We start from the raw sequence: 27,063 nt of genomic DNA on the forward strand, positions 1-27,063 counted from the left end.
GTAGCTTTGTAGTATAGTCTGAAGTCCAGGAGCCTGATTCCTCCAGCTCCATTTTTCTTTCTCAAGATTGCTTTGGCTATTCGGGGTCTTTTGTGTTTCCATACAAATTGTGAAATTTTCTGTTCTCGTTCTGTGAAAAATGCCATTGGTAGTTTGACAGGGATTGCACTGAATCTGTAGATTGCTTTGGGTAATATAGTCATTTTCACAATGTTGATTCTCTCAAAGCAAGAACATGGTATATCTCTCCATCTGTTTGTATCATTTTTAATTTCTTTCATCAGTGTCTTATAGTTTTCTGCATAAAGGTCTTTTGTCTCCTTGCGGAGGTTTATCCCTAGGTATTTTATTCTTTTGTTGCAATGGTAAATGAGAGTGTTTTCTTAATTTCTCTTTCACATTTTTTATAATTAGTGTATCAGAATGCAAGAGATTTCTGTGCATTAATTTTGTATCCTGCTACTTTACCAAATACATTGATTAGCTCTAGTAGTTTTCTGGTAGCATCTTTAGGATTCTCTATGTGTAGTATCATGTCTTCTGCAAACAGTGACAGCTTAGCTTACTTCTTCTTTTCCAATTTGGATTCCTTTTATTTCTTTTTCTTCTCTGATTGCTGTGGCTAAAACTTCCAAAACTATGTTGAATAATAGTGGTGAGAGTGGGCAACCTTGTCTTGTTCCTGATCTTATTGGAAATGGTTTCAGTTTTTCACCATTGAGAACAATGTTGGCTGTGGGTTTGTCATATATGGCCTTTAATATGTTGGGGTAAGTTCCCTCTATGCCTACTTTTTGGAGAGTTTTTATCATAAATCGGTGTTGAATTTTGTCAAAAGCTTTCTCTGCATCTGTTGAGATGATCATGGTTTTTCTCTATCAGTTTGTTAATATGGTGTATCACATTGCTTGATTTGCGTATATTGAAAAATACTTGCATTCCTGGGATAAACCCCACTTGATCATGGTGTATGATCCTTTTAATGTGCTGTTGGATCCTGTGTGCTAGTATTTTGTTGAGGATTTTTGCATCTATGTTCATCAGTGATTTTGGTCTGTAGTTTTCTTTTTTTGTGAAATATTTGTCTGGTTTTGGTGTCTGGGTGATGATGGTTTTGGTGTCTGGGTGATGATCGCCCCGTAGAATGAGTTTGGGAGTGTTCCTCCCTCTGCTATATTTTGGAAGAGTTTGAGAAGGATAGATGTTAGCTCTTCTGTAAATCTTTGATAGAATTCGCCTGTGAAGCCAACTCGTCCTGGGCTTTGGTTTGTTGGAAGATATTTAATCACAGTTTCAATTTCAGTGCCTGTGATTGGTTTGTTTATATTTTGTATTTCTTCCTGGTTCAGTCTCGGAAGGTTGTGATTTTCTAAGAATTTGTCCACTTCTTCCAGGTTGTCCATTTTATTGGCATATAGTTGCTTGTAGTAATCCCTAGTGATTCTTTGTATTTCAGCGGGGTCAGTTGTTACTTCTCCTTTTTCATTTCTAATTCTGTTGATTTGAGTCTTCTTTGTTTTCTCTTGATGATTCTGGCTATTGGTTTATCAATTTTGTTTATCTTCTGAAAGTACCAGCTTTTAGGTTTATTGATCTTTGTTATTGTTTCCTTCATTTCGTTTTCATTTATTTCTACTCTGATCTTTATGATTTCTTTCCTTCTGCTACCTTTGGGGATTTTTTGTTCCTATTTCTCTAATTGCTTTAGGTATAAGGTTAGGTTGTTTATTTGAGATGTTTCTTGTTTCTTGAAGTAGGGTTGTATTGCTATAAACTGCCCTCTTAGAACTGCCTTTGCTGCCTCCCATATTTGGGTCCTCGTGTTTTCATTTTCATTTGATTCTAGGTATTTTTTTTATTTCTTCAGTGATTTCTGGGTTATTTAGTAGCGTATTGTTCAGCCTCCATGTGTTTGTATTTTTTTAAGTGTTTTTCTGTAATTGATATCTAGTCTCATAGCATTGTCATCACAAAAGATACTTGATACGATTTCAATTATCTTAAATTTACCAAGGCTTCATATGTGACCCAAGATATGATCTATCCTCCAGAATGTTCCATGAGCATTTGAGAAGAAGGTGTATTCTGTTTTTTGTTTTGTTTTGTTTTGTTTTGTTTTGTATTGCGGTGCGCAGCCTTGTCACTGTTGTGGCCTCTCCCGCTGTGGAGCACAGGCTCCGGACGTGCAGGCTCAGCAGCCATGGCTCACGGGCCTAGCCGCTCTGCGGCATGTGGGATCTTCCCAGACCGGGGCACGAACCCGTGTCCCCTGCATGAGCAGGCGGACTCTCAACCACTGCACCACCCGGGAAGCCCTATTTTGTTGTTTTTTCATGCAATGTTCTATAAATATAATTTAAGTCCATCTTGTCTAATGTATCATTTAAAGCTTGTGTTTCCTTATTTTTCATTTTAGTTGATCTGTCCATTGGTAGAAAGTGGGATGTCAAAGTCCTGTATTATTTGGGTTACTGTTGATTTCCCCTTTTATGCCCATTAGCATTTGCCTTATTTATTGAGGTGCTCCTATATTGGGTGCATAAATATTTACAACTGTTATATCTTCATGGACTGGTCCCTTGATCATTCTGTAGTGTCCTTCTTTGGCTCCTGTAATAGTCTTTATTTTAAAGTCTATTTTGTGTGATATGAGAATTGCTACTCCAGCTTTCTTTTGATTTCCATTTGTGTGGAATATCTTTTTCCATCCTCTCACTTTCAGCCTGTATGTGTCCCTAGGTCTGCAGTGGGTCTCTTGTAGCCAGCATATATATGGGTCTTGTTTTTGTATCCATTCAGCCAGACTGTCTTTTGATTGGAGCATTTAATCCATTTACATTTAAGGTAATTATCGATATGTATGTTCCTATTCCCATTTTCTTAATTGTTTTGGGTTTGTTTTTGTAGGTGTTTGCCTCCTCTTGTGTTTCCTGCCTAGAGCAGTTCTTTTAGCATTTGTTGTAAAGCTGGTTTGGTAGTGCTGAATTCTCCTGGCTTTTGCTTGTCTGTAAAGTTTTTAATTTCTCCGTCGAATCTGAATGAGATCCTTGCTGGGTAGAGTAATCTTGGTTGTAGGTTTCTCCCTTTCATCCCTTTAAATATGTCCTGCCACGCCCTTCTGGCTTGCAGAGTTTCTGATGACAGATCAGCTGTTAACCTTATGGGGATTCCCTTGTATGTTATTTGTTGCTTTTGCCTTGTTGCTTTTAATATGTTGTCTTTGTATTTAAATTTTGATAGTTTGATTAATATGTGTCTTGGCATGTTTCTGCTTGCATTTATCCTGTATGGGACTCTCTGTGCTTCCTGGACTTGATTGACTATTTCTTTTCCCATATTAGGTAAGTTTTCAACTATAATCTCTTCAAATATTTTTCAGTCCCTTTCTTTTTCTCTTCTTCTTCTGAGACCCCTGTAATCGAACATTGGTGCATTTAATGTTGTCCCAGAGGTCTCTGAGACTGTCCTCAATTCTTTTCATTCTTTTTTCTTTATTCTGCTCTGTGGTAGTTGTTTCCACTAGTTTATCTTCCAAGTCACTTACCTGTTTGTCAGTTGTTCTGCTATTGATTCCTTCTAGAGAATTTTTAATTTCATTTATTGTGTTGTTCATCATTGTTCGTTTGCTCTTTAGTTCTTCTAGTACCTTGTTAAACGTTTCTTGTATTTTTTCCATTCTATTTCCAAGATTTTTAGATCATCTTTACTATCATTACTCTGAATTCTTTTTCACGTAGACTGCCTATTTCCTCTTCATTTGTTAGGTCTGATGGGTTTTTACCTTGCTCCTTCATTTGCTGCATATTTCTCTGTCTTTCCATTTTGCTTAACTTACTGTGTTTGGGGTCTCCTTTTTGTAGGCTGCAGGTTTGTAGTTCCTGTTTTTTTTGGTGTCTGCCCCCAGTGGGTAAGGTTGTTTCAGTGGCTTGTGTAGGCTTCCTGGTGGAGGAGACTGGTGCCTGTCTTCTGATGGGTGGGGCTGGATGTAGTCTTTCTGCTGGGCAGGGCTGCATGCAGTGGTGTGTTTTGGGGTGTCTTTGAACTTAGTATGATTTTAGGCAGCCTCTCTGCTAATGCGTGGTGTTGTGTTCATTTCTTCCTAGTTGTTTCGGCATGCAGTGTCCAGCACTGGAGCTTGCTGGCCGTTTGGTGGAGCTGGGTCTTAGCATTGAGATGGAGATGTGGGAGAGCTCTCACCGATTAATATTACATGGAGCCTAGAGGTCTCTGGTAGCCCAGTGTCCTGAACTCGGCTCTCCCACCTCAGAGGCTCAGACCTGACACCAGGCCGGAGCACCAAGACCCTGTCAGCCACACAGCTCAGTAGAAAAGGGAGAAAAAAAGAAAGAAAAAAAATTAATAAAATAAAATTATTAAAATAAAAGAATTGTTAAAATTTAAGAAATATTTAAAGTAATAAGAAAAAAGAAGAGATCAACCAAACTAATAAATCTATGAATGATAACAAGCACTAAAACCTATACTAAGATAAACATAAAAATCAGAAACAAGTCAATTGCAGACAGCAAATCCCAAGTCTGCAGTTCTCCCAAAGTCCACCGCCTCAGATTTGGGTTGATTCCTTGTCTATTCAGGTATTCCACAGATGCAGGGTACCTCAAGTTGATTATGGGAGTTTAATCTGCTGCTCCTGAGTCTGCAAGGAGAAAATTCTCTTTCTCTTCTTTCTTTGTACAGCTCCTGTGGTTCAGCTTTGGTTTTGGCCTCACGTCTTCGTGTAGGTTGCCCTCAGGCTTCTGTTCCCACCCAAACAGGATGGGGTTAAAGCATCGGCTGATTAGGGGCCTCTGGCTCACTCAGGCCGGAGGGAGGGAGGGGTAAGGTAGTTATAATTGGAATGCCAGATGAGCCTGCTGCAGCAGAGGCCAGAGTGAGTTTGCAACAGCCTGAGGCGTGCCTCGTGTTCTGCTGTGGGGTTTGTCCCTGGATCACAGGACCCTGGCAGTGGTGGGCTGCACAGGCTCGCAGGGCAGTGCGGCAGCGTGTGGGTAGTGACCTGTGCTTGCACACAGGATTCTTGGTGGCTGCAGCAGCAGTGTTAGCATTTCGTGCTCATCTCTTGTGTCTGAGCTGGTAGCCGGAGCTCATGCCCATCTCTGGAGCTAGTTTAAGCGGTGCTCTGCTTTCTGTGGGCAGACAGGGAAGGAATCCCCTCTCCTTGCGCTCCCCAAAACAATGGTCTCTTGCCTCTTAGGCAGGTCCAGAGTTTTTCCTGGACTCCCTCCCGGCTAGCTGTGGCGCACTAGCTCCCTTCAGGCTGTGTTCATGCAGCCAACCCCAGTCCTCTCCCTGAGCCCGAGCCTCAGGTCCCAGCCCCCGCCTGCCCTGGCTGGTGAGCAGACAAGCCTCTTGGGCTGGTGAGTGCTGGTCGGCACGGATCCTCTGTGTGGGAATCTCTCCGCTTTGCCCTCTGCACCCCTGTTGCTGCACTCTCCTCTGTGGCTCTGAAGCTTCCCCCCCCGCCCACTCCCCATCTCCACCAGTGAAGGGGCTTCCTAGTGTGTGGAAGCTTTTCCTCCTTCACAGCTCCCTCCCAGAGGTGCAGGTCCCATCCCTCTTCTTTTGTCTGTTTTTTCTTTTGCCCTACCCAGGTACGTGGGGATTTTCTTGCCTTTTTGGAGATCTGAGGTCTTCTACCAGCGTTCAGAGGTGTTCTGTAGGAGCTGTTCCACATGTAGATGTATTTCTGATGTATTTTTGGGGAGGAAGGTGATCTCCGCATCTTACTGCCATCTTGAAGGTCCCACCCCGAAAGTAATGGTTTTGATTGATTATTTAAATTTCCTTTTTTTTGTAGTTAAGCTGTTTTTTTCTTTTTCCCCCTTATTTAAGATGTAATATTTACATTTTTTAATATTTATCGAGTTATAGGTACTTAAAGGTATCTCAGTATAGGAATTAGTGAAATCTGTTGCATTTATCCATTTGGTTAAATTCAAAACATGCTAGATAATACTGTTGAAATTGTTTTTGTCTCTCTGAAGTTGATTATGAGATATATTGAAAGATTAAATCAGTCTCACATGCATGCTAGCAATAACCATCATCCTCACTTCTTGAGAAAGACGTATCATATAAATCTAGATAGCTAGGATTACAGAGACCGTATAATTTCACTCTTTGGGTGGACATGTGTAGCCAGTCTTTTTCTTTTTTAGTTTATGAGGAGGTCCAGCAGGCTGGTTTCTTCTTAATAACCACCTGGCCTTATGTAAAGCTATAGTCTTTTATCCAAAACCCTTGGGGCCTGGTGTGTTGTTATTTGAATTTAAAAAAATATATTTTAGAAAGTAATACAGTATATATGCTAGCTGATATTTTATATATGATGTAACATTCTTAACAGGGTCTGAAGAGTCACTCTATAATTAAACATATTAATATTTCTGCAGTGAGATGTATGAATATTCACATTAACTGGGACAAGCGGATGGAAGAGCCTTGTATCAGTTTGGGTCAGTTATGAAAAAACTTTGGATTCCAGAATTTTTTGAATTTTGAATTTCAGATAATCAGTGGTGAACCTATAATAAAGTGTGTTATGTATTATAATATTAATAGGTATAATGCTTTTTACAAATAATTTAAAATATAACAAAATTATATGTCTTTATTTAGTGTTTATCAGTTTTTCCACTATTTCACCTTTTATTTCATTCTCTAAAATATTTTCTTTGTACAGCTGTTGTATTCTCGAGGATTGCTAATTGATCTTCTAATCAAATCTAATGTTAGTCGATATGCAGAGTTCAAAAATATTACCAGGATTCTTGCATTTCGAGAAGGAAGAGTGGAACAGGTACTGTGCTGAGCAAGTATTGTAACTGGGTATGATTTTGAGTTACTGTGTTTTATTTGGGAAGGATAAGCAAATACGATTGTTATTTTCCTGGTAAAGCAGCAAAATCCAATCCTGCATGGTGATTAACAACTGTAAATAGTAAGAGATTGCCAATTAAAATGTCTAATGTTAATTTTCTCATGATTTATTCTGCAGCTTGATGTTGGTGTTGAGAAAGTGTTAATTTCAGACAGCGTTGCTAGATTTGAGCTGTCATTTGTTCCCAGTTAGGGGTGACATGCTGGTGGCCTTCTAATGGCCTAAAGAGCAACTTGGCAGGATTAAGTAAGAGAGCTCACAAGTTAATTAGCTCTGAAGTCAACAGGGATGCCATAAGAACTGATGGAAAGTAACATGAAACAGCCTGATTAGGAAGGAAATAATAATCTTGTTATACTTAAAGGGAAAGAAAACGTCATTTGGAATACTTGTATCACTAGGAAGCAGTTTCTTAACTTTTAAAATAATGTTTTTCAGGTTCCTTGCTCCAGAGCAGATGTCTTTAATAGCAAACAACTTACTATGGTAGAAAAGCGAATGCTAATGAAGTTTCTCACATTTTGTATGGAGTATGAGGAACATCCTGATGAATATAAAGGTATTGTTTTTCATTAAATTTGTTTTCTTACATTATTTGAGAGTTCTTATTATTTTAATATGCTTGCTCTGATTTAATGAGCCACTCGCTATGCTTTTAAAATATTTTTACTTTGCACTGTCCAATAGGTTAGCCTCTAGCAAAATGTAGCTATTTAAATTTAAATTAATTAAAATAAAATAAAATTTAAAATTTGTTCCTCAGTCTCACTAGCCACACTTCAAGTGCTCAGTGGCCACACGTGGCTAGTGGCTACTATGGCTACAGTGCAGCTGTAGAACATTTTCATCATGACAGCAATTCTGTGCTGGGTGTTCATTTTTATTCTTGTTAATTAAACACTGCAGTCAACTGGTTCTTCATAGATGATACTCCCTTTTCATTATCCATTAATTTTTTAATCATTTTTTAAAATTGAAGTATAGTTAATTTACAATGTTATGTTAGTTTCAAGAGTACAGCAAAGTGATTCAGTTATATTTATATTATATATATATATATTCTTTTTCATATTCTTTTCTGTTATAGTTTATTGCAAGATATTGAATATATTTCCCTGTGCTATACAGCAGGTCCTTGTTGTTTATCTATTTTACATATAGCAGTGCATATATGTTACTCTCCCACACCCCATCCATTAATTTTTTTATCAGTCATTAAAAAATCAGTATGTTTTTTCATTTTTCCAGGATCACTTTTGCTTGGAATGTTGAATTATTTATTTTGATTGATTAAAAACAAGCTAGATAGTATGGGGGTGGGAAACCCCTGGATTAGGCGAAGATATGGATGGTTTCTAGTCTTGGCTTTGACCCATCTCACTGTGTGATCTGGGACCAGTTACTTCAGAGTTTGTTGAAAGTTGAATACACCACTTTAATATCAGAGCTTTACACTTAAAGTGCATTGAGCTGGAAGAGTTATCCAAAATAGGAATATACTGACAATTCACTTATAAAGTTACAATGAGAAATACAGCAGTTTTTTTTATATTAGATGGAATATTAAAAGTCTAGCGCTTGTTCTTAAAGCTTCAAGTCCATTAGATACTGCCAGATTATTCTCCACAGTAGTATAAACTTATATTCTCTTAGGAAATTTTTATAATTTTTGTTTATATTATTTCTATGAAGTTTTTGTCTACCAATAACAGTCCAATTACATTTTTTCTGTTCTTGGCTTAAAGGAATAGTATTTAGGGGATCCTTATGTTTTGAGGTGTGATTATAAGGCAGTAAGACTGATTCCACTAGCCATACAGAAATTACTTTCATTACCTTTTAGTCATAGTTCATTGTTTGCAGTTTTAGGAAGAAATAGCAATTCAAAAAAAACAAGTATTACTCTATCGTTTTCACCAAAAAAATTGCCATTTGTCATATTTAATATTTCAAAGTATAATTATTGGCATTATTCTGCAGTTTTAATAATAAAGTAAGATTATTGCCAACTGTGGAAACCTGTTGTGATGATTTAATTATTTAATACTTTTAATATTATTTAATACTTTTCTAATTTTTTAAATCCATAAAATACTAAACAAAGAATCATCATTTAAAGCTAAATATTGTATCGTCAGTCCAATTAGGATAGTGAGATTGTTTCTAGTTTTTTTTTGTCCCCCCACAATCAATAGTCTCTGTTTAAAATGTAATAATATTACCACCTGTGTCCTTTGCCAAGTGTTTTAAACAGATCTGATCTCATTTTTGTGCAATGGTTTTAAGTGGAAATTTGGGTTTGATTTTAATTGATAAATTTTCATCTTTCTTTTCATAGCCTATGAGGAAATTACATTTTCTGAATATTTAAAAACTCAGAAATTGACCCCCAACCTCCAATATTTTGTCCTACATTCAATTGCAATGACATCAGAGACAGCCAGCAGTACTATAGATGGTCTCAGAGCTACCAAAAACTTTCTTCACTGTCTTGGGCGGTATGGCAACACTCCATTTTTGTTTCCTTTATATGGCCAAGGAGAACTCCCTCAGTGTTTCTGCAGGTAAGACAGGCATTGGTTTTCTTATCTCTTTTAAACTGATACTTGAATAACAGATGAAAAATAGAAAGACAAAAATGAGATTTAGTCAAGATTTAGTATATGCAAACATATACTTTGTTGTTCTACTCTTTTATAATCTATTTGCCTGCCTACCTACTTACCTAAATGCTATAATCAGTCTGGCCTGTTTTTGAACTTCATAAAATAGAGTCATACTGTAAATTCCATTTTCCACTCAGTATTATGTTTCAAAGCATCATCCTTGTTGTGTGTGGTTATAGTTAAACTTATTTTCATTGCTACATAGTATTCCATTTTGAATATACCACAAGTTATTATTCCATTTTTCTGTTGATGGACACAGGGTTTTTCCAGTTTTTTGTTGTTATTAACATCCTGTGTATGTTTCAGAGTATACAAGTTCAAGATTTTCTCTAGTATACATATCTAGGAGTGGAATTACTGAGTCATGGGATATATGAAGGTTCATACAAGATAGTGTCCAGTTGTTTCTCCAGAGAGTTGTACCAGTTTACCTCCCCCAGCAGTATAGTGTATAAGAATTCTCATAGCTCTACATCTTTGCCAACATTTGGTGTTATCAGACTTTTTAATTTTTGTCAGTCTAATTCACCTAAAGTATCATCACATTGTATTTTTATTTTACATTTCCTGGATTACTAATGAGGTTGAGCGTCTTCTCATATGATTATTGGCTATTCATGTTTTCTCTTTTGGGAAATGCTTGTTCATGTCTTTTACCCATTTGTCTCTTGGGTTGTTGTCTTTTTCTTATTGATTTGTAGGTGTTTTTATATATTCTGAATACTGATCTTTTCTCAGTTAAATGTGTTGCATGTATCTTGCCTTATGGTATTTATGATGTGTGGAGGTCATTAAGATTAATGTAGTCAAATACAGCAATCTTTTCTTTTATACTTAGAACTTTTGGGGGTAGTAGAGCATGGTAGTTAAGAACCTGGACTATGGAAACAGACTGCATAGATTTAAATCCTGGCTCCTCTATTTATTAGCCATGTAACCTTGGACAAGTTTCTCAATCTCTTTATTATGTTTTGAAAGAATCAACTTTTGGGTTTTTTGATTCTCTGTATCCTAGTTCATTAATTTCTGGTCTTTATTATCCTTTATTTTGCTTTCTTTGGGCTTTGTTCAACTCATCCCTCCCCTCCCCTGCCCTTGCAAATTCTTAGGCTGAAACCTAATGAGTTAAATAGTCACCTTTTTAATTTTCTAATATAAGCAATAATATGGTAAAGTTCTAACTATTGTTTTGAATCTTACACAGTTATTATATATTATTTTCATTTTAATCCTAATTATCTTAATTTCCATTGTGATTTCTTCATTGACCCATGAGTTATGTATTTTTAAATAGCTAATCTGGTTGATTCTTCTGCTCTTACCATCTCATTTAATTCTACTGTGTATAGAAAATATGTTTTTATGGTACTAATTCTTTGAACTTATGACTTAGTATGTCATCAATTTTTATAATCTTTCCACATGTGCTCAAGAAGAATGTGTTTATCTAGTTGTTGGTTACAGGGCTCTCTAATTATTGCTCTTGAAGTCTGATAAGTCAAACTTCGAGTTGTCATTTTCAAACTTTATTTTTATTGAAGTGTTTTTTCTTTGATCTGTCAATGATAAGAGTGATGTGTTTTGAAATCTCCCATTATGATTTTTGATTTGTCAGTTTCTCCCTATAATTCTATCAATTTTTACCTTATATTTATTTTGAGGCAATTTATTAAGATTATATAAATTTATAATTGTTTAATCTTCCTGATGAATTTAATGTTTTGTATAGTCTGCTGACTTTCTCCATCCCTAATAATACATTTTTTTCTTAAAGTCTAGTTTATCTAATATCAAAGAGCTACTCCAACTTTTTAATATTTGCCTGTTATATCTTTCTCCATCCCTTTATTTTTCAACTATATTTAGAGCTCTAAATAGCATATTATTACATATTTTTAATTCCATCTGACAATTTCTATCTTTTACCAAGTAGTGTAAGTGCAGTTAACAGGAGTCTGTTCCTTCCTTCAGAAGTATATAATTTTAAAAGTTCCTCTAGTTTATGCTCTGGGCAGTTAATGCTTTCTAGTTTGTGTGCATATGAAAATAACTTTTTTTTTTTTTGCCTTTTTTCTTGAGTGAATATTTGTTAGGTAAACATTTCTATGTTGGCAGTTCTTTTCTCTCAGTACGTTAAAATTTTATTCCACTGTCATTTGGGTTCCATTTTTGTTGTTGAGATGTTTGATGTCAGCCTAATTGTCATTTCTTTATAAGTGATATCTCTTTTTTCTCAGGCTGTTTTTAAGATATTTTGTCTACAGTGTTCTGCATTTTCACTACAGTGAATTTAGGTATTGGTTCCTTTGTATTTATCTAGCTTGATATAGGTCAAACCATATGAAATTAACAATATTAAAACATTTTGACCTACAATTCCATATGATTCAAACAACTACATTGCAAGTTCCTCTATCTTTGAATTGTCATTTATTATTTTAGAAAATTATCAGTCAGTATCTTGCAAATGTTGTTTTCATCCATTGTCTCTTATTTTCACCTTTTTGGAACCACAAATAGGTATGTTTTAGAACTTAGCATTCTCTCTTCCATGTTTTTTTAATCTCTCTTTCATATTTTCTATTTCCTTGTCCTTCCTGCTACATTCTGGATACCTAATAAAGGTCTGTTTTCCAGTTTATTCTCTTCACCTGTAACTAATCTGCAGTTTAACCCTTTTCTTTTACTCCAATATTTCTATCGTTCATTTTTAGAAGTTCTGCTTTTTCCCCCAAAATCTTCCTGTCATTGTTTGATAGACTCTTTTGCTTGGTCACTTCTTTCATATACAGATATTTTATATTCTGCCATGTGTTGTTTCTGTTGATTTACGTTAATGATTTATTTTCTTGTGCCATGCTTATTTTTGACTGAGAGTTTGTATCTGATTGATTTTAATCTGTGGAAATCTGGGGGCCCAAATTAAGAATGCTTTCCTTCAAGAATTATTTGTGTTTTCCTTCAGCCGGAAGGCACTAAGACTTGGGACCATTCTAACTCCCTTCAGGGGGTCTTTGCTTAATAAAGAAACCCCAGATACAGCTCCCACACTGATACGGGCAACACGACTTGTTTGTTTGTTTTTTTTTTAATTGCAGTGTTTGTTGCTCAAAGCTTTGAGTTCAGCTCAGGGTTTGTACTGTGCATATGTGTGTTTGGGGTTGTGGATTTCCTATGGACATTTCTCTTATTTCCTTCACTCTCAGCAGTGCAATAAAAATTATGTTTAATGTAAGAAATAGTCTTTTGTTAGTAATAGGAGGTCCCTTCACAGTATCTAGTCCAATATGTGATTTTATGAATGGTGGTAAGAATGTTATAAATTTGAAAGTAACTTAATTCTGAAAGATAGGTCTGTGTAATTCCAGACAAGTTCTTTCTCCTCCACCTATTGTCAAAGTAGGGATGAATGGGCAGTGTCATGTCCCCCAGGACCAGAGGTCCTCCTATCAATTGAAACTAATAGGGGAGTTGTATGGGTTTCTTAATCATTCTTTTCCTCTTCCTGTGGCTTTGCCCGATTCAGAGGGAGCTACACTACTTTCTCTCATGTTCCCACTTGCCACTTACTCCTACAGAACTTTAGGGTAAGGAATAGGGACAAAATCAACAGGTCACTGGGGAGTGAGCAGAAGATCACTGGCTTCCTTACCAGCACTTTATGAAAATGGATTATTTAACCTCATTCTTATTTTTTCACAAAATCCATTTATTTCCTTTCCTAATTCATATATTTGTAAATATATATTTAATGTTTGTTTATTTGTTATTTTTAAGGGAAACAACATTTAAAAGTTTCATTTGTCCTGTACTGATAAAAAATTTGAATGACACCCTTATGTGTTGAATTCTAGACAAAGGAAATATTTTTCGCCAAAGATGATTGTAACCTTCTTAAGGCTGAGGTTTTATCAGCCTTCTGTATCTTTTTATCCTCTGCAAGCCTATCTCAGAATTTTGTGTGTGGTTCATATTTAATGTTTGTTATAAAAATTATATCTCGCTCTCTCCAATTTGAAGTGAATTGAAATTTCAGGGAATGATATAATTAAATGTATATGTATTTGTGTAGATAGATAGATATTAAAGACAACAACAAAAGACTGTTATATTTGAAGTAGTATATTAAACTTCTGGGTGGTTCTTTGGCAACTCTGAGTTCTTCCTACATATTATATATATGAATCTGTGTGTTTATAAGTTATAATAAAATGCATTCACTTGGCCTAGGGATATTAACTTTTAATTTTATATTTGATTCCCTGCATAATGCTTTACAATTTCATATAAATATTGTTCTGTTTATATCCTAAAGTACTAACACTACCACCATCTGTACATCATAGTCTACACTTTTTATCACCAGGTTATCAGAATTAGGTATCACCTGTTCTGTGATTTCTAACCACCGTTTTATATTCTGTTTTAATATAACCCTCTTAAGCATTTCTCACAGCCAGTTACAGTGTGTTCTCATCAAGGCTACTGTTATAAATGGCATGCATGTATATTTATGTGAAGGATTCAAAGACTTTTGTAAGTCATATCCTTGCATTCTAAATGAACTCTGCATAAACTATAACATTTTAACTACTGGAGATAACTTTCATGAATGACCACCCTTTGAGGTTTTTATCAATTTAAATAGGTAGGGTTTTTTTTCAGCAAAGAAAATGAAGCTTATTTATTGTACTACCTATTACCCATTGATATGTCAAGATACATAAATTGAACCATACTGGAAGAAAGTCATTGAAACCTATATATTTTTCTAGTCTAGCAAGCCATAGAATTTCCCCTACTGTATATTCGTTGGTTAATATTTTTTCTGGCACACTGGGCAGGATATGTATGCAGTATATAGGTTTTTAAACTCTCACACTATATCTTCCAAACAGAAGTCCTTTTTAAGCCCTAACCAAGTAATTTGTTTCTGTTATCTGTGTGGTTGGTAACATGGTAGCCTTTAGAACTACTTTCTAGTTCAGAATGGGTTTCATATACTGTGTCGTGTTTTCATAACCTATGAAATGGAGCAGTACCTGTGGGAGCAAACAAACTCTACATTTTTTTTTATAAATAGACTTAGACTGCCTGGAGATTGTTACTTGTTTTTTGTAAAGAGAGAGAATTTAACTAATAGTTTACTAGGTAATTCTGCCTTCCATTCTTCAGATTTTAGCCTACATTTTATTTCCTTTTTTTCCTTTAATGTAATGGGATTGTTAAAACATACAGAATGAATATGTTTTACTTTTAACATGTAATATAAATTGTGTGTGTGTGTGTAAAATCACCACTGAATATTTTGTACCAAGTATTCGCATTCAAATATCATTTTCCTGAGTATTGTATATGGAAAATTGAATAGATGCATGATCTACCTCAGGAAATTGTGGAACACACATTGATTAAATTAGAGCTTTTTAAAAAAGAGAATGAAAGAACACCAAAAGTCCAAAACATATAAGTAACTTGCTCAAGATTATAGGAATAGCATGGAACAACAGGAAAGGGAATCTCCCATTTGATACATTCAATCAGTAATGGAAGAAAGAATGATGCCCCAAATGGGCCACATAGATGCTACTATGATTTTGTCATAACCATGGAATTGGTTTTTTAATATAAAGTGTAAGGTATTTTATATTTTGTCTTTTTTCCTCTGCTTTAAAAAAATAACTTCTTTAGTCCAAAGTCCAAGATCAAAACATACACTTTACTGAATGTTGTATTGTTCTATTTGGAGAACTCATAGTATAAAACATCTCTCAGACCAAAGTTGCCTGCTTATTTTCTTCTGTAATAACCAAGCTTTTTTTTTTTCTTTTTTTTTTTTTTTTTTTTGCGGTACGCGGGCCTCTCACTGTTGGGGCCTCTCCCTTGCGGAGCACAATCTCCGGACACGTAGGCTCATGGGCCATGGCTCACGGGCCCAGCGGCTCCGCGGCATGTGGGATCTTCCCGGACCGGGGCACGAACCCGTGTCCCCTGCATCGGCAGGCAGACTCTCAACCACTGCGTCACCAGGGACGCCCCCAAGCTTTTTTATTTAGAGAATTTTCAGAAATCTAAGAGATGTTTGTTAACCTGGATCAACATATTTGAAAACCAAGAGAAGCCTTAAAATTGATGAAAGATTATACTGATGGAAAATTTTATGAGTTTATTTATGGCTTCAACTGCATGTGAAGTCAGAAAAAGCAAAATTGAGATGGTTTTTTACTGTCTGCCCCCAATGTTCTTACCCCTTCACCCCAACAAGTGTGGGCTAGATTATGGATCTAGATTCTTTAATTGTACATTTTTTCCCCCTCAACAGCATTCTCCTTAATCTCTCTTCTTGTAAAAATCTCCCTACTATTTTGCTAGTGATATGACAGAAAAACTTAGAGTTGGAAGAATGCTGTTATATTGTTTTGACTGGTTGTCTAATTTTACAAATGAGGAAAGTTAAGGTAAAGAGAGGCTGAGACTAGAAACCAGATTTCCTGGTATGCATTCTACACAACTCACTTCTTCTACAATGTTTCTTTAAACAATGTTTTCTGGAAAAAATTAAGAGGAGATAGTTAATTAAAATATTGTTATTTGGGGGGATTTTTAAATATTTGTGGTTTAACAACTTGTAATTTGCTATGATTTCTTTTCTCACAGTCGATGCATAGTCATTCCCCCACCACCACCCACCACCCCCACAAAAAAGACAGGAGAGAATAAGGGCCATTCTTACCGTGTTCTAGAAACATGTTCTGATTCTGTGCCCAATAGGAAATACCAGTTTAGATGAATAAAGAAATTATGTCAAATTCCTAAATTTACCTAATTGATAAAGGTAAAAGGAGAAACAGACCATGAGCAAATCGATCTCCCCCCCCACCCCTATAACTTGTATGTATGCATTTGATAAACAGTAATGCAGATGAGCCCAGTAGCAGTTATGTTTTATATGTTTTGGGGACTAGTTAGCATTGATCTGTTTTATGCTCCAAATCCCATTGGTTTCCTCCCACAGTGTCATAAGTAGAACTCCACGATACACCTAGGTGCAGAATCTGGCCCTATGTCTAATTGTTGGTAGATTTGACCAATCCAAATGTATGTGTGTGTGTATTTATGTAAAGCTTGATTATTGAATCAAGCCTTAAATATTTGAAATTAAATGTTAAAAAATTGCCAGAGTGAATTTAAAAGAAACGGATTAATTAATTGGACATCAAGTATATAAATCATATGGTTAAGAAATATTTTCACAGTGGATCGCTACACACTATTGTTTTGCAGCAGTGCAGCTGAATAGAACTGCATTGAAATATACCAAAGGTTCTTAATCTAGGGTCCATAGGTCCTTGGAACTTATATATAACAGGTTATATGTATATCTTTATAAAAATATTGGTAGTTTCATCAGATTTTCACAGGCATCCGTGACCTAATAAGGGTTGAGAACCATTGTGAGAATTTTCTATAAAAGAAAGCATTATTTTTTTACTCAGATAATCATCCTTAAGAGCTTATAAAAAGAAGAGGTTCTAAAGAGTGAATAGCAAAGGTGCTTCTGGGCTCTAAAGACCAGGGAGAGATGGGAAAACTTGAAAATATTGCTATTGGAACTGTAATTTACAAGCGCCTCTTCGGGTAGATGCAAGCAGATATCTGTGCTCTAGTGGTGTGGGGGAGAAGTAAGTTCAGTGCAGTGAACCAGAGTGTACATTTTAGAGCCAGACCAATGGGGTCAAATTCTGGTTTCACCATGTGCTAGCTGTGTATCATTGTGCAAGTTATTTAAACTCTCTGTGTTCCAGTCTCTTCAGTTTTTCCATGGGGATAATAATAGTAGTATCTACTTCATAGGTTGTGAGGCTTAAAGTGAATTAATATCTAGAAAGTGCTTAAACAGTACTTGCCTTAGTAAGTACTACATAAGTGTTAGGTGTTACTACTCTTACTGTTACTATGATTATGATGATTACTGCTGCTGTTGCTGCTGTTGTAGAATGCTACCAGGGCAAGTATGAGACCAAGTTAGGGACTGAGCTAGATTTGTGTTCTAATCCAGTGGGTCAACAAACTTTTTCTGTAAGGGTCAGATAGTAAATAGTTTAGGCTTTGCAAGCCATATGGTTTTGGTTGAAACTATTTGCAGTCTTAGACAGTATGTAAAAGAATGGACGTGGCTGTGTTCCAAAAAAAACTTTATTTACAAAAATAGGTGGTAGTTTTTCCGACCCTAGTGTAATCAACGGGATAGACTTGTACCTACAAAACATGATAATAATTTTTTTAAAACCTTGATGTTAGGAAATTATAGAAAATTGCCTGAGTGCAATACCTGGTATTTATTAGTCATTCATTAAGTATTTGATGGATAAGTGAGTGAATAGTTGGTATTTATGAATTGCTGCAAAAATTAGGTGTTAAAGGGCCCATAGAGCAATATTTCTCAAGCTTTCACTTACGTCAGAATTTAACAGATTACTGTGTCCCATTCCCAGAGTTTCTGACTTGTAGATCTGAAGTGGGGCCTGGAAATTTGCATTCTAATAAGTTTCCAGATGTTGTTGATGCTGCTTGTTTAGGGAACACTGCTGAAGAGGAAGCAGCCAGGGGAATTGCTCTCCGGGCCCAATTCTAATCAACAAGAAGGAAAAGATTTAGTTAAAGTGACAGAAAACTTGTGAAGAAGCATCTCTGTCATTTGTTATAAGTTTGATTATTTTCATTTCTTCCCATTTTAATTCAACAGCTATTTTTTAAGCGTCTGTTCTCTACTTTATACTCTCCTAGGTGTAGTGGATATATATGAAAAAGAATATGATATAGTCAGACTTTGATGGCAGTGTCAATAGTGTTTACTGTAGTTGAGGAAAGAAAATAAAATGCACACTCATAGACCAATTAAAGAATAAGAAAACATATTTCATCAGGTTCCAGAGTGTGCAATGCAGGAATGAATGCCATCAGTACTCAGAAATGATTTGAAGGAGCCTAAACAGATATGACATGAAATTAATTTAATCAAAGCACACAGATGACACTTAGGAAGTTATAGGAATCTCAGACTGCTCTGTTAACCCATCCATTTCTAGAAAAGAGCAAGAAGATTGGGCTCCACTCTATGCTAAGAACCATCAGTGGTCTGACCCCACCTTGTCATTGAACATGGTCCATTTCTGTGAGATACATAATTGTTCTAGAGGCTCTTGATTTAGGCTAGCTTCTCAATTGAAGTATTGTTGACATTTTTGGCAGTATAATTCTTTGTTGTGATGTTGAAAGAGCTGTCCTATGCATTTTAGGATGTTTATTTAGCAGCATCTCTGGCCTCTATCCACTAGATGCCACTACCTTCACCTACCTACTTGTGACAGACAAAAATATCTCCAGACATTGCCAAATGTCCCCCGGGGCAAAATAGTCCCTGTTTGAGAAATACTGGTTTAGTCCAACTCAGTATATATTTAATTTGGTGTAGTCTACTCTAGTTAAATGTTGACAGGCAGGGAGAATAAAATGTTCTATCAGGTCTTTCTTACATTCTTCTTACTCAACTTTTGGTTCTATAATCTGGAACTATGTAAAAATTCTTTAAGGAACAGAACAGTTTAAAATCTCTTGGCACTTGAATCAATGGAATAATTCATGTAGGTCATTTAGCAAAGTATACCTGTCAGGAGATGTTAAATAGCCATTAAAAAGCAAATTTTGGGGTAACATATAATCTTAGTAGGTAGAAAAAAATGAAAATACTGAAAAAAAATAATAAAGCACACAGACACTCACTTTTATAAGGAAATGCAAGCCCTATTTCCCACCCTAGAATTCCACCCCCAGAGTTAACCATTGTTAAGTTAGTTACATATCTTCCCATATTTCCCATGCTTATACAGATATCTATGTATGAACATGTATGTATATGCATACTTAAAATGTTAAGGGCTGAACAGTTCTCTGGTATATGGACCTATGTGCCATAATTTATTTAATCATTTTCCTATTGTTGGTGTCATCATGCTTAATAAAATTATGTCTTTATTATATAAGAAATACAGGGACTTCCCTGGTGGTCCAGTGGCTAAGACTCTGTGCTCCCAATGCAGGGGGTCCGGGTTCAATCCCTGGCTGGGGAACTAGATCCCGCCTGCATGCCACAACTAAAGATCCCGTGTGCTGCAACTAAAGATCCCACATGCCACAACTAAGACCCAGTGCAGCCAAAATAAATAAATAAATATTTTTTAAAGAAATATAATTTCATGTACAGAAATTTTGGAAAACAGGAACAGAAGTATTACTATTGATTATTATAGTTAAATCCCATCACCTGTTAACAATAACCACACTAAATATTTTGGTATATTTTCTTTTCCTTTCTTTCAATCCACACATTTAAAGAATACATGTAATTACAATCCTCTTATTTTTTTTTAATTTGGGCATCTTCAATTATAGCATAAGCCAACTTATAGCCATCATCTTTAAAAACACATATCTCAGCTTAAAATAGATAGCAGTGGAAGGCCGGTATAATAATAGGCATTCTTCAAATTCAGGGGTCCTTAACCTGGCTTCCAATGCCTGGAATAAATCACCTGGGTTTCAGGAGTTTGGGGGTAAATACCCTGAAATCTCATGCCAAATTTTGTGGGTGTAATGTGCATAGCTGCATTTTTTAGGAGGTTCTTAGTTTCTGTCAGTGTCTCAAGGGATGTATCACAGCTCAAAAAGGTTAGGAACCACTGGGATGTACTATTTCAATTGAGAACCGTCCTTATTAAATTAGAATAGCATTGTAGAATAGGTTAACCAAAAGCTTGTCTCCCAATAGTTTGAGGACTATTTTTTGAATAGGCTTTTTATAAACTGTAAAATCCTAGAGGGTAAAATAAACAGTGACATACCTCATTTTTTGAGTCTTTTGTATATGATTTTCCAGACAGTTTTCCTTCTAGTTAATAGTTGATATTGGCATGGAGATGATACATAAAGTATAGGGGGTAAGCATGATGATGTTTGTATGATCACTTGTTTGTTTTTCCCTTGAGGAGAGAGTATTGTGTGGGATAAACTGCAGGGTGGTGAGATAATCCATCATTTTGAAACCTGTTCTCTGGTGATGGATGGATAGACAGGTAAAGTAACTCAATAATCTTCATTTTTTGCCAGGTTATTCACAGATCAGTGAACGTTGTCGTTAATAAAACAATGGAATGCTTTTGTGTCCTTTCCTGCATTATTCCTCAGGTTTTGACAGGACAAGTCTTTTAATTTGGGAGTAGCCTCTTATTAAAACTTATATTACGGGCTTCCCTGGTGGTGCAGTGGTTGAGAATCTGCCTGCCAATGCAGGGTACACGGGTTCGAGCCCTGGTCTGGGAAGATCCCACATGCCGCGGAGCAACTAGGCCCGTGAGCCACAACTACTGAGCCTGCGCGTCTGGAACCTGTGCCCTGCAACAAGAGAGGCCGCGATAGTGAGAGGCCCGCGCGCCGGGATGAGGAGTGGCCCCCGCTTGCCACAACTAGAGAAAGCCCTCGCACAGAAACGAAGACCCAACGCAGCCAAAAATAAATAAATTAATTAATTTTTAAAAAAAACTTATATTACACTTAAGTGTGTGGTGCTGGAGCATTTATTGTGACTCTTATGAATATATTAGAATTGTATTGGCTACACAAATTATACAGTTTCAGGTTCTACTTTACTTCCCCTTCAGTGCTAATTCAGATACTAGATTAAACTCACCCAATCATTTTCTCCTCAGGTAACTACGCCAGGTCTATGTGTGCTATTCCAGGTCTTAAAATAATTCTAATAACTTGTATTAGAGTGAAAGGTGGCTGACTATATATAGGGCAAGAGTGATATTCGAATTAAGTCCAATGATATTTGAATTAAGTCCATGTTTAGAGCTGAAATTTTAGTTTGATTAAATTGAAAGGTAACACTGTATGATTGCATAGACTAACTTAAGTATCATTCAAAACAATTCTTAACCCATCTCTTTGGAGCCAATATATTATTGTGCAACTGTAATAGAAATAATATGTGAAGTGTGTTTATTTTCAAGTCAATTCAAAGAGCAAAAAAAAACCTTAGGGCAGCCAGATTACAAAGATCTAAGGCTTTATTTGCCAGCTATGTTAGATAGCTGGGTTTCCAGGCGTTCTCTGCTCTTCCCTTGTTTAATTTGGTTTTGTTCCAGATTGATCTAATTAATGTGATCATCTATAGTTGTAACAAAGCTGTTCATTTCCAATTATTCATCAGTTTATATTCTACTTTGGTAAGGAGTGCTCAAAAACTGAATCTTTTTATAAAATACCTGTCGTACTTCCAAGAAAGAAAGTTTTCCGTGTATTATAAAAGTATCAGTCTTAGAATTGGGTTCTGATTCTAGCTCTGTCATGTTGTTACTTGCATGAACTTGAACATGTCATTTAAATTCTCAGAGCCTCAATTGTTTTACCTGTATTATGGGTAGTTAAATCTAATCCTACCTCCTGACCTGGGCTATTGTGAGCCTTAAATGTGATGATGTTAGGGAAAGTATGTTGAAAATTGTCCAACACTGATGTAGGGTATTACAACAAAAATTGAATGACTTCACAGTTTTGGTATTTAGAATGAATGTTTTTGTAATTACTGAAACATTAATTTATATATTATAGACCAGTTTATACAAACTAGATTTAGAATTTAATTATGTAATTAAATTACCTAATAATTTGAGTCTGTTGATAGATATATTTGCGGTATAAAATTAAGTCATCTCTATGTCTCCTGTAGTTCCTAGCGCGTAAATGGGTACTCCATAATTTTTCTTTTTTTACTATTGAATTTGGTATACTTTTCTCATACATAGGTAACTGCTTAGAACTTTGGCTGGCACATAATAGGTGCTTAATAAGTTAAATATTTTGAAAACGGAATTAGAAATTACCATGGAAAGAAATTAAATACTGCAGGACAGAAACTGTTTTATCTTTCAGGTACTAGAGAAATAATTTGTAAAGGAGAGCTCTCTTGGGGCTGAAATAATTAATGTAACTTAACCATTCCTCCTTATTTTTCTATCTGTTCATGCCTCATTTTCTCCCCTCTCCCCAAATTAGGCAGTGGGTTCTCACTTGCCTGATATATTGAAATAGAATAAAAGTTTTGCCAAAAAAACACCCCACTTCCATATGGCAAAACTTCACCAATTTTAATCTCACCAGTTTAACATTCATAACAATTTGAATGTTTTTACTTTACTTTATACTCTGTATGTAAACAGTTTGCTAAACAAATGAGTAGCATAAACAGGAAGGTATATTTAGCCTACTCAAGAAGCCAAACTAGTTTCAACTAATTATTTTAATTACTCCTACAGTTTTTAATTCACATACATTGAATATAATAAACCTGTAATTTTTAACTTACATTTAGACTGGTATCCCTACGTTAATTCATACAAGTGCACATGTATTTGTAAACAGCCATATTTTTCAAACTTTTTGCTTACCCAACTAGAGTTTTTAAAAGAAAAATGAATATATGTATAGCTGATTCATTTTGTTATAGAGCAGAAACTAACACACCATTGTAAAGCAATTATACTCCAATGAAGATGTTAAAAAGAAAAAGAAAAGAAAAATGGGATCACAGTGTGGCTTTTTTTCTTAAGTAAATCTCTTTTATATTTGAATTTGAAAATACTCATTTTTGAATCTATAATCTTTAATTGTGGTCCCATATGCATAGACCCATATTCTTCAGGTGCATTTAAAAATAGAAGGAATTAACTCTAAAATAACCTCTTTTGAATTATACACATTTGTTGAATGAACAATTAACTTTGATCCTAATTTTATGTTTTAACATATCATATTCCTAGAGGTAGCATAGTTTAGTAGTTAAGAGTAGAGACTCTGAAGCCAGACTTCCTGAGTTTGAATCCTGGCTCTGGCACTTACCTACTGGTTAACCACCCTGTGTTTTCAGTTTCCTCCTGTATAACAATGGAATAACAATATAGGGCTGTTATGAGGATTAAGGAAATGAATATTTGCAAAGCTCTTAGAAGAGTACTTGGCACATGATAAGCACTACATGAGCCTTTGTTATACAAAATTTTAAAATTTCCAAGTTTCTTAAGTTGTGCAGATGAGAATTTGCATTCTTAGGTATAGTGGAGTGGTTCCAAATGCTTAATGAATTGAGAGCCAAATTTTTGACTGAAGTGTTTCCACCTTCCATGATGTCTTCAAAATCAACACTTAACTGTCATCCTGTAGTGGTCCTAGTATAGAGGTGGATGTACCAGGATCAGAGCCACTGCTGTCTGAAATCTAGTGCAACATCTCCTCCCCTGCCTAGAACTGGCTTTCTTGCTTCTCCCTTTTTTGTGAGGTTAGACCTGACTTTTCCCTGCATTGTGGTAGTGCATGTTATGATGTACTTCTTTCACAAACAAATCAGTTGAAAACAAACATTAGTTTTCTTTGTATTTCTAAAGTAGAAATAAAACCCACTATTGAATGTCTGTTTAGGACATGAATCTTTTAGTGCTTAAAATGGACTCTTTTAAAACCAGCAGACTAAGGCAGTGTCTGTATGGTACAGATAAATCAAGTGTAAAGCAGAAGCATTTGGTCATCTTCTTTCAAATTTTAACTTAAATATTCTGGCCATAATGAGACTATTACTTATCTCCAATACAGTTTTTGGTATATAATAATTAGAGATCTGGGCTTTCCTGGTGGCGCAGTGGTTGAGAGTCCGCCTGCCGATGCAGGGGACACGGGTTCATGACCCCGTCCGGGAAGATCCCACATACCGTGGAGCGGCTGGGTCCGTGAGCCATGGCCGCTGAGCCTTGCACGTCCGGAGCCTGCGGGAGAGGCCACACCAGTGAGAGGCCCACGTACCACAAAAAATAATAATAATAATAATTAGAGATCTAATATTATCAAAACTTACATGAGAAAAGATATTTCTTTATTCCTGAATACTGGCTGGGGTAGAAAAGAATTTTCCTTGGAATGTAAACTGTGGAGCTGGTATTTTTAAGGGCCCAATAAACATACTGATGCTCTTGATGTTCAGTCAGTTGAGCAGACTGAATGTTTCTGCTGTTAACCATTCTTTATGGAAATGATCTTAGTCACAGAATACTAATAAAATTGGCCTGATCACTGCATTCAGAAAGGTTTTTTAAATACCCTCATATATGATATATAGTTAGTGAGATTAAGAAAATGAATCTGTCAACCTTGCAGATTAAGCTTGAGCTTCTATGCATTTTGTTCCTCCTGGAAGATGTCAAACCATAGGTAAAATCTCCCCTAAGTAGGAATGTTTTCTCTAGGGATACAAAGCTAAGTTTGAAAACGTAAGTGAGTTTAATTCCTTAATGTCAGTTTGGAGCATGTAGTTAATATGTTGAAATGGTATGAGAAAAACACGCTACTTGTCTGTGGGAAATAAAATCACCGTAGCAAAAAGGACGCCGAAGACAGCAAAGCACAAAAGCATAGCGAAAGGTACTTGGGCAGCTTTGAGGTTCTCTGTGATGTAGGATGCTTTCTTGTTTTGTTAAGAATAGGATATTTAGACAACCAGTAGTTCTCAACCCCTTTCTTTGTCAGCATACATGGTGCATCCATCCTTATGCATGTTTGACCCACTCAGGCTTTGGCCTAGTTGAGAGGCTATAGTCTCTGCATGAGTCTCACTGTAACGCCACCTTTTTTTTTTCTCCCACAAACTTAAGGCACACTGTCTTGCAGAATACCAAGGTTGAGAACCACTATGTTATTAAACTGAGCATAAAATTCATACAAAATCTGGAATTCACCTATGAGTGATGGCTTTTATCACTTTTACCTTACCAAATGGAAGGTAGCTTATTAACAGCCAATATGTATGTTTCCTTGTGTTCTAGGAATAAAGGAAAACATAATTTTAGATGTCTTGTTCAGAAGAAAAAAAATAGTATATAAGATATATGAACTATATCTGTGGTTCTAGATTTTTATGTATTTTTAGTTCCATAAAGCCAATTGAAAGATGTATCTTCAGCAGTGCATATATTCAGTAAGCCTCAGATTCTGTTTACTCTTTTGCTGTTTTCTTTCCTAACGTGCTACTGTACACTTCTGGTTATACCTTGCAGCAAGTTGAGCTTTATTTTTTTCCTAAAAGGAAATAATTTTTTCTCTTTCTGCTTATCAGAATATCCATGCTTATGATAAGAAATTTAGACAGTATAGAAGGTATGAAGAATGTAAAAATTAAGTTGATGAGATAATTTTTTTTAATCAGAATTACTTTGAATCATTTTGGTTTTTAAAATAGCCTTCATAACATTTATCCTCTTTACTTTGACCATCCTGTTATTTACTTAGTATCCCAGCCTTAATTTATGCATAGTGTCAAAACTACTCTAATGCTTGAAAACTAAAACAGTTCCTCCAGATTGCTCAATATGGTAAGTATCATTGGATAAACAAATTTGTTGTTGTTGTCTAAGTCTGAGAATGTTAAAGCTTTTTTTTTCCCTACCATGGCTTCTAGTGTTGTAAGCACGTTTTGCCTTTTTAAATATTTACATTGTTTATTGACAAAGGAAAAAACTGATCCTCCTGTAAATAACTTGATAAAAACTTGAATTTCCCATTAGAGTTAAAAGATGTACGCTTGAGTCCATATACTGGGGAAATTAAGTTATGGGAAAGGATTACACGCACCCTCTTTTTTTTTTAATGTGTTTTCACAAGGTTCCAGTGAGGACTGGGAAGAAGAGTGTATATTTCCAAGGTCAAATTATCAGAGTCGAAGCATTTTTTCCCAGAATGTAGGAATAGTGTAGAAAACAGTTCAGTGTTTATATGTTTATGTACTACTTTTTTACAAGAGTAAAGAATACTAGTTATTATGATTATTAAACTAGAAACTTGAAGTTTCACTGAAATCAGCTTTTTCTACATTAGAAAGTTTAAAATAAACCTGTAAAAGGCAAAAAGTTTCTGAGACCTTGGAGACTTAAACTGGTTCTGATCTCATTTTTTTTCCTTTCCACTGAATATGTCCTCTTGGAAACGGATATCTTCCCTGGCCAAAGATTGAGCCAGTAACGTGTCTTGCAGATGTGTACTCTTGATCACGAGGAACCTAGTAAGAGTGTTCATTATGTTTGTTACCGCCAATACATTGGCAGTTTTTGTGCATTCTTTGATAGCCATATGCGTTTTGTCTAAACACCCATACACTGTCACACACACTCAAACACGCACACACTCAGTCACTCACTCACTAGGTCACAGTTACTGAGTTTTTTACCAAAGACCTAAAACGAATACTTTTTTACATGAAAAGTTAGGAGAGCGTTGACTATAAATTTGGGCTCTCTGTTTTATCATATGCAAATTTAGAATAAAAATTAATTTAATAAATGCATGTATTGAATGCTTTATACTAGCTTTTCTGTAGGTGCTAGACATACATTG

The 27,063-nt window shown here is 35.6% G+C and overlaps 1 protein-coding gene across 5 annotated transcripts in view; it reads left to right on the top strand.

Moving 5' to 3' along the window:
• CHM (CHM Rab escort protein) overlaps positions 1-27,063 on the top strand; it is a 198,197-nt gene that overhangs the window by 82,767 nt on the left and 88,367 nt on the right. For all 5 annotated transcript variants that reach the window (XM_033849258.2, XM_033849259.2, XM_033849260.2 and 2 more), the window contains 3 exons: positions 6,704-6,820; positions 7,340-7,460; positions 9,240-9,465. In XM_033849258.2, the coding sequence (XP_033705149.1) occupies positions 6,704-6,820; positions 7,340-7,460; positions 9,240-9,465 (464 nt within the window). The remainder of the gene's footprint in view (positions 1-6,703; positions 6,821-7,339; positions 7,461-9,239; positions 9,466-27,063) is intronic.

Source organism: Tursiops truncatus, chromosome X, assembly GCF_011762595.2.
Source record: "Tursiops truncatus isolate mTurTru1 chromosome X, mTurTru1.mat.Y, whole genome shotgun sequence".
Classification (NCBI taxonomy): Eukaryota; Metazoa; Chordata; class Mammalia; order Artiodactyla; family Delphinidae; genus Tursiops; species Tursiops truncatus.